The sequence below is a fragment of the Tachyglossus aculeatus genome, chromosome 23 (assembly GCF_015852505.1).
Source record: "Tachyglossus aculeatus isolate mTacAcu1 chromosome 23, mTacAcu1.pri, whole genome shotgun sequence".
NCBI lineage: Eukaryota > Metazoa > Chordata > Mammalia > Monotremata > Tachyglossidae > Tachyglossus > Tachyglossus aculeatus.
This window is the reverse complement of record NC_052088.1, coordinates 39946031-39957471: the sequence shown is the minus strand read 5'-3', so window position 1 is coordinate 39957471 and position 11441 is coordinate 39946031. Positions and strand designations below refer to the sequence as shown.

At 52.4% G+C, this 11441-nt stretch overlaps 1 protein-coding gene across 1 annotated transcript in view; it reads left to right on the top strand.

The window, feature by feature from the left end:
- The first annotated feature begins 1323 nt into the window (after nt 1-1323).
- The window catches only part of IPO11 (importin 11), a 178806-nt gene continuing 168688 nt past the window's right edge, over nt 1324-11441 (top strand). The window contains exons 1-2 of the mRNA XM_038765718.1: nt 1324-1389; nt 10033-10177. Of these exons, the coding sequence (XP_038621646.1) occupies nt 10040-10177 (138 nt within the window). The 5' untranslated portion in view covers nt 1324-1389; nt 10033-10039. The remainder of the gene's footprint in view (nt 1390-10032; nt 10178-11441) is intronic.

The window sequence follows — 11441 nt, the reverse complement described above, 5'->3', positions numbered from 1 at the left end:
GCTCTCTTCCTCTCTTCAAGGCCCTACTGAGAGCTCACCTCCTCCAGGAGGCCTTCCCAGACTGGGCCCCTCCCTTCCTCTCCCCCTTGCCCCCCTCTCCATCCCCCCGTCTTACCTCCTTCCCTTCCCCACAGCACCTGTATAGATGTAGATATGTTTGTACATATTTATTACTCTATGCATTTATTTATTTTACTTGTACACATCTATTCTATTTATTTTATTTTGTTAGTATGTTTGGTTTTGTTCTCCATCTCCCCCTTTTAGACCGTGAGCCCGCTGTTGGGTAGGGACCGTCTCTATGTGCTGCCAACTTGTACTTCCCAAGCGCTTAGCACAGTGCTCTGCACACAGTAAGCGCCCAATAAATACGATTGATTGATTGATGGCCAACTTGTACTTCCCAAGCGCTTAGCACAGTGCTCTGCACACAGTAAGCGATCAATAAATACGATTGATTGATTGCCAACTTGTACTTCCCAAGCGCTTAGCACAGTGCTCTGCACACAGTAAGCGATCAATAAATATGATTGATTGATTGATTGCCAACTTGTACTTCCCAAGCGTTTAGTCCAGTGCTCTGCACACGGCAAGCGCTCAATAAATACGATTCAATGTGTGAATGAATGAATGACTGAATGAATGAATGAGCCAGTAAGCGCTCAATAAATACGATTGATTGATTGCCAACTTGTACTACCCAAGCGCTTAGCACAGTGCTCTGCACACAGTAAGCGATCAACAAATACGATTGATTGATTGATTGCCAACGTGTACTTCCCAAGCGCTTAGTCCAGTGCTCTGCACACGGCAAGCGCTCAATCAATACGATTGAATGAGTGAATGAATGAATGATTGAATGAATGAATGAATGAGGGAGCGCGGCGGCGGACACGCGGCCGGCCGGGCCTGGTTTCCCGCCTCGGCCTCGATTGGAGGGGCGCGCGCGCCCTTCTGCGCAGGCGCACTCACGCCCCCACCACCGCGCGCCGTCGGTTGGGAAGGGGGAGAAGGGAAAGCGGGCGGTGACGTCACCACCGCGCGCCGTCGGGGTGGGAGGGGGGAGCGGGCGGTGACGTTACCACAGCGCGCCGTCGGGGGGGGGGAGGGAGAGGGAGTGAGAGAGAGAGAGAGAGAGCGAGAGAGATAGAGAGAGAGAGAGAGAGAGAGAGAGAGAGAGAGAGAGAGAGAGAGAGCGCGCGCGCGCGGGTGGTGACGTCATCTAGGCGCGCCGCGGGTTGGAATTGACGTCATTTCTGTGCGCCGCGGGGAGGGGGTGGTGGCGTCATCTCCGCGCGCCGGGGGCTAGGGCTGCGGCGGCGGCGGCGGCGGGGGCACGGGGGCGCGCTTGTGCGCGCGTCCGGAGCCCGGAGGAGCCCGGCCCGAACGGTGAGCCCCTCCCCCACTCCCCTCCCCCCTCCCCTCCCCCCATCCCGGGACTTCTAGACTGTGAGCCCGCTGTGGGGTAGGGACCGTCTCTCTATGTTGCCAACTTGTCCTTCCCGAGCGCTTAGCACAGTGCTCCGCACACAGGAGGCGCTCAGTAAATACGACTGAATGAATGAATGACTCCTCACCGGGATCGCATCTCCCCCTGCTAGACTGTGAGCCCGTTGTTGGGTAGGGACCGTCTCTCTATGTTGCCAACTTGGACTTCCCGAGCGCTTAGCACAGTGCTCTGCACACAGGAGGCGCTCAGTAAGTACGACTGAATGAATGAATGAATTCTCACCGGGATCGCATCCCCCCCTGCTAGCCTGTGAGCCCGCTGTGGGGTAGGGACCGTCTCTCTATGTTGCCAACTTGTCCTTCCCGAGCGCTTAGCACAGTGCTCTGCACACAGGAGGCGCTCAGTAAGTACGACTGAATGAATGAATGAATTCTCACCGGGATCGCATCTCCCCCTGCTAGCCTGTGAGCCCGCTGTGGGGTAGGGACCGTCTCTCTATGTTGCCAACTTGGACTTCCCGAGCGCTTAGTATAGTGCCCTGTACACAGGAGGCGCTCAATAAATACGACTGATGGATTGACCGTCTGTAGATGTTGCCAGTTTGTACCTCCCAAGCGCTTAGTCCAGTGCCCTGCACACAGGAGGCGCTCAGTAAGTACGACTGAATGAATGAATGAATTCTCACCGGGATCGCATCTCCCCCTGCTAGACTGTGAGCCCACTGATGGGTAGGGACCGTCTCTATATGTTGCCCACTTGGACTTCCCGAGCGCTTAGCACAGTGCTCTGCACACAGGAGGCGCTCAGTAAGTACGACTGAATGAATGAATGAATTCTCACCGGGATCGCATCCCCCCCTGCTAGACTGTGAGCCCGCTGTTGGGTAGGGACCGGCTCTAGATGTTGCCAACTTGTCCTTCCCGAGCGCTTAGCACAGTGCTCTGCACACAGGAGGCGCTCAGTAAGTACGACTGAATGAATGAATGACTCCTCACCGGGATCGCATCTCCCCCTGCTAGACCGTGAGCCCCCCGTTGGGTAGGGACCGTCTCTCTATGTTGCCCACTTGGACTTCCCGAGCGCTTAGTATAGTGCCCTGTACACAGGAGGCGCTCAATAAATACGACTGATGGATTGACCGTCTGTAGATGTTGCCAGTTTGTACCTCCCAAGCGCTTAGTCCAGTGCCCTGCACACAGGAGGCGCTCAGTAAGTACGACTGAATGAATGAATGAATTCTCACCGGGATCGCATCTCCCCCTGCTAGACTGTGAGCCCACTGATGGGTAGGGACCGTCTCTATATGTTGCCCACTTGGACTTCCCGAGCGCTTAGCACAGTGCTCTGCACACAGGAGGCGCTCAGTAAGTACGACTGAATGAATGAATGAATTCTCACCGGGATCGCATCCCCCCCTGCTAGACTGTGAGCCCGCTGTTGGGTAGGGACCGGCTCTAGATGTTGCCAACTTGTCCTTCCCGAGCGCTTAGCACAGTGCTCTGCACACAGGAGGCGCTCAGTAAGTACGACTGAATGAATGAATGACTCCTCACCGGGATCGCATCTCCCCCTGCTAGACCGTGAGCCCCCCGTTGGGTAGGGACCGTCTCTCTATGTTGCCCACTTGGACTTCCCGAGCGCTTAGTATAGTGCCCTGTACACAGGAGGCGCTCAATAAATACGACTGATGGATTGACCGTCTGTAGATGTTGCCAGTTTGTACCTCCCAAGCGCTTAGTCCAGTGCCCTGCACACAGGAGGCGCTCAGTAAGTACGACTGAATGAATGAATGAATTCTCACCGGGATCGCATCTCCCCCTGCTAGACTGTGAGCCCACTGATGGGTAGGGACCGTCTCTATATGTTGCCCACTTGGACTTCCCGAGCGCTTAGCACAGTGCTCTGCACACAGGAGGCGCTCAGTAAGTACGACTGAATGAATGAATGAATTCTCACCGGGATCGCATCCCCCCCTGCTAGACTGTGAGCCCGCTGTTGGGTAGGGACCGGCTCTAGATGTTGCCAACTTGTCCTTCCCGAGCGCTTAGCACAGTGCTCTGCACACAGGAGGCGCTCAGTAAGTACGACTGAATGAATGAATGACTCCTCACCGGGATCGCATCTCCCCCTGCTAGACCGTGAGCCCCCCGTTGGGTAGGGACCGTCTCTCTATGTTGCCCACTTGGACTTCCCGAGCGCTTAGTATAGTGCCCTGTACACAGGAGGCGCTCAATAAATACGACTGATGGATTGACCGTCTGTAGATGTTGCCAGTTTGTACCTCCCAAGCGCTTAGTCCAGTGCCCTGCACACAGGAGGCGCTCAGTAAGTACGACTGAATGAATGAATGAATTCTCACCGGGATCGCATCTCCCCCTGCTAGACTGTGAGCCCGCTGTGGGGTAGGGACCGTCTCTCTATGTTGCCCACTTGGACTTCCCGAGCGCTTAGTACAGTGCTCCGCACACAGTAGGCGCTCAGTAAATACGACTGAATGAATGAATGACTCCTCACCGGGATCGCATCTCCCCCTGCTAGACCGTGAGCCCCCCGTTGGGTAGGGACCGGCTCTCTATGTTGCCAACTTGGACTTCCCGAGCGCTTAGTATAGTGCCCTGTACACAGGAGGCGCTCAATAAATACGACTGATTGATTGACCGTCTGTAGATGTTGCCAGTTTGTACCTCCCAAGCGCTTAGTCCAGTGCCCTGCACACAGGAGGCGCTCAGTAAGTACGACTGAATGAATGAATGAATTCTCACCGGGATCGCATCTCCCCCTGCTAGACTGTGAGCCCGCTGTGGGGTAGGGACCGTCTCTCTATGTTGCCCACTTGGACTTCCCGAGCGCTTAGTACAGTGCTCCGCACACAGTAGGCGCTCAGTAAATACGACTGAATGAATGAATGACTCCTCACCGGGATCGCATCTCCCCCTGCTAGACCGTGAGCCCCCCGTTGGGTAGGGACCGGCTCTCTATGTTGCCAACTTGGACTTCCCGAGCGCTTAGTATAGTGCCCTGTACACAGGAGGCGCTCAATAAATACGACTGATTGATTGACCGTCTGTAGATGTTGCCAGTTTGTACCTCCCAAGCGCTTAGTCCAGTGCCCTGCACACAGGAGGCGCTCAGTAAGTACGACTGAATGAATGAATGAATTCTCACCGGGATCGCATCTCCCCCTGCTAGACTGTGAGCCCGCTGTGGGGTAGGGACCGTCTCTAGATGTTGCCAACTTGTCCTTCCCGAGCGCTTAGCACAGTGCTCTGCACACAGGAGGCGCTCAGTAAGTACGACTGAATGAATGAATGAATCCTCACCGGGATCGCATCTCCCCCTGCTAGACTGTGAGCCCACTGTGGGGTAGGGACCGTCTCTCTATGTTGCCAACTTGTCCTTCCCGAGCGCTTAGCACAGTGCTCTGCACACAGGAGGCGCTCAGTAAATACGACTGAATGAATGAATGACTCCTCACCGGGATCGCATCTCCCCCTGCTAGACCGTGAGCCCGCTGTTGAGTAGGGACCGTCTCTAGATGTTGCCAACTTGGACTTCCCGAGCGCTTAGTACAGCGCTCTGCACACGGTAAGCGCTCAATAAATACGATTGATTGATCGACCGCCTCTAGATGTTGCCAGCTTGTACTTCCCAAGCGCTTAGTACAGCGCCCTGCACACATGAGGCGCTCAATAAATACGATTGAATGAATGAATCCTCACCGGGATCGCATCTCCCCCTTCTAGACCGTGAGCCCGCTGTGGGGTAGGGACCGGCTCTAGATGTTGCCCACTTGGACTTCCCGAGCGCTTAGTACAGTGCTCTGCACACAGTAGGCGCTCAGTAAATACGACTGAATGAATGAATGACTCCTCACCGGGATCGCATCTCCCCCTGCTAGACTGTGAGCCCGCTGTTGAGTAGGGACCGTCTCTAGATGTTGCCAGCTTGTACTTCCCAAGGGCTTAGCACAGCGCTCTGCACACAGTAAGCGCTCAATAAATACGACTGATTGATTGACCGCCTCTAGATGTTGCCAGCTTGTACCTCCCAAGCGCTTAGTCCAGTGCCCTGCACACAGGAGGCGCTCAATAAATACGATTGAATGAATGAATCGTCACCGGGATCGCATCTCCCCTTGCTAGACTGTGAGCCCGCTGTTGGGTAGGGACCGTCTCTAGATGTCGCCAACTTGGACTTCCCAAGCGCTCAGTCCAGTGCTCTGAACACAGTAAGCGCTCAATAAATACGACTGAATGAATGAATCGTCACCGGGATCGCATCTCCCCCTTGTAGCCTGTGAGCCCGCTGTTGGGTAGGGACCGGCTCTAGATGTTGCCAACTTGTGCTTCCCAAGCGCTTAGTCCAGTGCTCTGCACACAGTAAGCGCTCAACAAATACGATTGAATGAATGAATCCTCACCGGGATCGCATGTCGCCCTTTAAGACTGTGAGCCCGCTGTTGGGTAGGGACTGTCTCTATATGTTGCCAACTTGTACTTCCCAAGCGCCTAGTACAGTGCTCTGCACACAGGAAGCCCCCTCCCCCCATGCCCCCCATCCCGGGGGCAGGGACCGTGTCTGAGGCCACGGCATTGGGTAGGGACCGTCTCTAGATGTGGCCAACTTGGACTTCCCAAGCGCTTAGTCCAGTGCTCTGCACACAGTAAGCGCTCAATAAATACGACTGAATGAATGAATGAATGAATGGGTAGGGACCATCTCTAGATGTTGCCAGCTTGGACTTCCCAAGCGCTTAGTACAGTGCTCTGCACACAGTAAGCACTCAGTAAATACGACAGATTGAATGAGACTGTAAGCCTGCTGTTGGGTAGGGACCGTCTCTTTATGTGGCCAACGTGGACTTCCCAAGCGCTTAGTACAGTGCTCTGCACACAGTAAGCACTCTCTTCCTCCCTTCAAGGCCCTGCTGAGAGCTCACCTCCTCCAGGAGGCCTTCCCAGACTGAGCCCCCTCCTTCCTCTCCCCCTCCCCATGGCCCCCCCGCCCTGCCTCCTTCCCCTCCCCACAACACCTGTATCTATGTTTGTACAGATTTATTACTCTATTTTACTTGTGCGTATTTACTATTCTATTTATTTTATTTTGTTAATATGTTTTCTTTTGTCACCTGTCTCCCCCTTCTAGACTGTGAGCCCGCTGTTGGGTAGGGACCATCTCTCTATGTTGCCGACTTGTCCTTCCCAAGCGCTTAGTACAGTGCTCTGCACACAGTAAGTGCTCAATAAATACAAGACAGAGAACAAAACCAAACATACTAACAAAATAAAATAAATAGAATAGGTATGTACAAGTAAAATGAATAAATAAATAGAGTAATAAATATGTACATACGTATATACAGGTGCTGTGGGGAAGAGAAGGAGGTAAGATGGGGGGGATGGAGAGGGGGATGAGGGGGAGAGGAACAGCTTTCCTCCCTCTCTCCCCTCTTCTCCCCTCCCTCATCTCCCTCCCATCCCTTGTCTCCCTCCCTCCTTTTCCTCCCCTTCCCCTCCTCTCCTTCCTTTTCCTTCCCCCCTTCTTTCCCTCCCTCAATCAATTAATCAAATTTATTATTCCTTCATTCATTCAATCATACTTATTGAGCGCTTACTGTGTGCAGAGCACTGTACTAAGCACTTGGGAAATACAAGTTGGCAACATAGAGAGACGGTCACTACCCAACAGCAGGCTCACAGTCTAGAAGGGGCTTACGGTGTGCTGAGCACTGTACTAAGCACTTGGGAGAGTACAGTTTAACAGGGTTGGTAGACCCACAATGAATTTACAGTCTTGAGGGGGAGACAGACAGAGAAGCAGTGGAATATAGTGGATAGAGCACAGGCTTGGGAGTCAGAAGGTCATGGGTTCTAATTCTGGCTCCTCCACTTGGTCTGCTGTGTGGCCTCACCTCCTTCCCTTCCCCACAGCACCTGTATATATGTTTGTTCGTATTTATTGCTCTATTTATTCTACTTGTACATATCTATTCTATTTTATTTCGTTAATATGTTTTGTTCTCTGTCTCCCCCTTCTAATCAATCAATCAATCAATCGTATTTATTGAGCACTTACTGTGTGCAGAGCGCTGTACTAAACGCTTGAGAAGTACAAGTTGGCAACATATAGAGACGGTCCCTACCCAACAGTGGGCTCACAGTCTAAAAGGGGGAGACAGAGAACAAAACCAAACATACTAACAAAGTAAAATAAGTAGAATAGAGATGTACGGTAAAATAAATAAATAAATAAGTACAAACATATATACATATATACAGGTGCTGTGGGGAAGGTAAGTAGGTTAGATGGGGGGATGGAGAGGGGGACGAGGGGGTTCTTCCAGACTGTGAGCCCGCTGTTGGGTAGGGACCGTCTCTATGTGTTGCCAACTTGGACTTCCCAAGTGCTTAGTACAGTGCTTTGCCCACAGTAAGCGCTCAATAAATACGATTGATTGATTGGCCTTGGGTAAGTCACTTCACTTCTCTGGGCCTCAGTTATCTCATCTATAAAGTGAGGATTAAGACTGTGAGCCCTAAGGTGGACAGGGACTGTGTCCAAACCAATTTGCTTGTATCCACTTCAGCTCTTAGTATAGTGCCTGGCATGTAGTAAGCGCTTAACAAATAGCATTATTGTGGCTATGGAAATAAATGCTGTGGGGCTGAGGGAGGGGTGAATAAAGATGCAAATCCCTCCTTTCCCTCCCCTTCCTCCCTTCCCTTTCCTCTTCTTCCCTACCTCCCTATCTTGGTGGCATTGTGCTGGTAAGAGGATAAGAAAGAAGGGTGAACTTGATGCCGGGGTGGCATTAGGACTTTCATTCAGTCGTATTTATCGAGCGCTTACTGTGTGCACAGCACCGTACTAAGCGCTTGGAAGAGTTCAGTACGACAATAAATAGACACCTTTCCTGCCCACAAACGAGCTTACAGTCTAGAGGAGGGGAGACAGGCGTTAATATAAATGTTAGAGGTGTGTACACGAGTGTCGTGGGGCTGGGAGGGGGGGAAGAACAAAGGGAGCAAGTCAGGGTGATGCAGAAAGGAGAGAAAAGGAAAGGGGGGGCTTAGTCAGGGAAGGCCTCCTGGAGGAGGTGCGCCTTCATTCATTCATTCAGTTGTATTTATTGAGCGCTTACTGTGTGCAGAGCACTGCACTAAGCACTTGGGAAGTACAAGCTGGAAACATCTAGAGACGGTCCCTACCCAACAACGAGCTCACGGTCTAGAGGGGGAGACGGACATTAAGACAAATAGATAAAACAATAAATTACAGATCTATACAGATAGATACATATGTGCTGTGGGGAGTCATTCATTCAGTCGTATTTATTGAGCGCTTCCTGTGTGCGGAGCGCTGTACGAAGCGCTTGGGAAGTCCAAGTTGGCAACATCTAGAGACGGTCCCTACCCAACAACGAGCTCACGGTCTAGAGGGGGAGACGGACATTAAGACAAATAGATAAAACAATAAATTACAGATCTATACAGATAGTACATATCATCATCATCATCAGTTGTATTTATTGAGCGCTTACTGTGTGCAGAGCACTGTACTAAGCACTTGGGAAGTACAAATTGGCAACATATAGAGACAGTCCCTACCCAACAGTGGGCTCACAGTCTAAAAGGGGGAGACAAAACCAAACATACTAACAAAATAAAATAAATAGAATAGATATGTACAAGTAAAATAAATAAATAAATAGAGTAATAAATATGTACAAACATATATACATATATACAGGTGCTGTGGGGAACATATGTGCTGTGGGGAGTCATTCATTCAGTCATTTATTGAGCGCTTCCTGTGTGCGGAGCACTGTACTAAGCGCTTGGGAAGTCCAAGTTGGCAACATCTAGAGACGGTCCCTACCCAACAACGAGCTCACGGTCTAGAGGGGGAGACAGACATTAAGACAAATAGATAAAACAATAAATTATAGATCTATGCAGATAGATACATATGTGCTGTGGGGAGTCATTCATTCAGTCGTATTTATTGAGCGCTTGCTGTGTGCGGAGCACTGTACTAAGCGCTCGGGAAGTCCAAGTTGGCAACATCTAGAGGCGGTCCCTACCCAACAACGAGCTCACGGTCTAGAGGGGGAGATGGACATGAAGACAAATAGATAAAACAATAAATTACAGATCTATGCAGATAGATACATATGTGCTGTGGGGAGTCTTCAATAAGGCCTTGAAGGGGGGAACAAATAGTTTTCTGTCGGATTTGAAGAAGGTGGGCGTTCCAGGCCGTGGGCTAGGGATTGGTGGCGAGATAGACGAGAGAAAAGGATAGCACTAAAGAAGCGAAGCGTGCGGGCCGGGTTGTAGTCGGAGAGTAGCGAGGTGAGATAGGAGGGGCCGGGTGATGGACCGCTTTAAAGCCAACGGTGACGAGTTTTGGTTCAGTTTAGCTTTTCCAACCGAGGAGGCCGGCGAGGTTGGAGCGGCGCCCGGCCTTTCACTTTCCTTTCCCGTGACTCACCGCGGCTGAGCTCTGGGCCGAGCCCGTTCCGCCCACCTTGGCCCGTTCCGGCGCTCAGTCGGTTTCCCCCCTCCCCGTGTCGCCGGCAGATTCCCCATGGATCTCAACAGCGCCAGCAGCGTCGTCCTCCAGGTGCTCACGCAAGCCACCAGCCAAGACACGGCGGTGCTGAAGCCGGCCGAGGAGCAGCTGAAGCAGTGGGAGACGCAGCCCGGCTTCTACTCCGTGTTGTTGGTGAGACGCGGCGCCGCAGCCGAGGGGGGATGGCTGAGTGGGGGCTGGGCCTGCTGCATCAGCCTTCTCTCTGATCTCCCATCCTCATGTCTCTCCCCACTTCAATCCATACTTCATGCTGCTGCCCGGATTATCTTTGTCCAGAAACACTCTGGGCATATTGCTCCCCTCCTCAAAAATCTCCAGTGGCTGCCAATCAATCTGCGCATCAGGCAGAAACTCCTCACCCTGGGCTTCAAGGCTGTCCATCCCCTCGCCCCTTCCTACCTCCCCTCCCTTCTGTCCTTCTCCAGCCCAGCCCGCACCCTCCGCTCCTCTGCCGCTAATCTCCTCACCGTCCCTCGTTCTCGCCTGTCCTGCCATCGACCCCTGGGCCCGGAATGCCCTCCCTCTGCCCATCCGCCAAGCTAGCTCTCTTCCTCTCTTCAAGGCCCTGCTGAGAGCTCACCTCCTCCAGGAGGCCTTCCCAGACTGAGCCCCTTCCTTCCTCTCCCCCTCGTCCCCCTCTCCATCCCCCCATCTTACCTCCTTCCCTTCCCCACAGCACCTGTATACATGTATATATGTTTGTACATATTTATTACTCTATTTATTTTACTTGTACATATGTATTCTATTGATTTTATTTTGTTACTATGTTTGGTTTTGTTCTCTGTCTCCCCCTTTTAGACTGTGAGCCCACTGTTGGGTAGGGACTGTCTCTATATGTTGCCAATTTGTACTTCCCAAGCGCTTAGTACAGTGCTCTGCACATAGTAAGCACTCAATAAATATGATTGATGATGATGGGCCCGCTGGGAAGAGCTTGCCCGGCCACCCGCGTGGATCACGCGCTGCCCGCGGGGTGGGTGGCTGTTTGGCGTCAGTCTGCGGCCACGGAGCTCAGCAGGCGATGGTGTGACTGTGTCTGGGCCTGGGGACCCCGGGGACCCGCTCCCCCCGGCTTCAGCCGTCGGAGCCGGAGTCTCGGAGCCGCTCAACAAGCTCCCTGACCAGACCTGGAGAGTTTTCCAGGCAGGGCAGCGGAGATCCGGAATGGTGACTTCCTCGCTTGTTAGCTCTCCAAAGTCCATCTCCTCCCTACTGACAGCTCTCTCCCTGGTCGCCCCCTCCCCTTCTTTTTTTATTGGTATTAAGCACTTTCTGTGTGCCAGGCACTATACTGAGCACTGGGGTAGAATCATCATCAATCGTATTTATTGAGCGCTTACTGTGTGCAGAGCACTGTACCAAGCGCTTGGGAAGTACAAGTTGGCAACATATA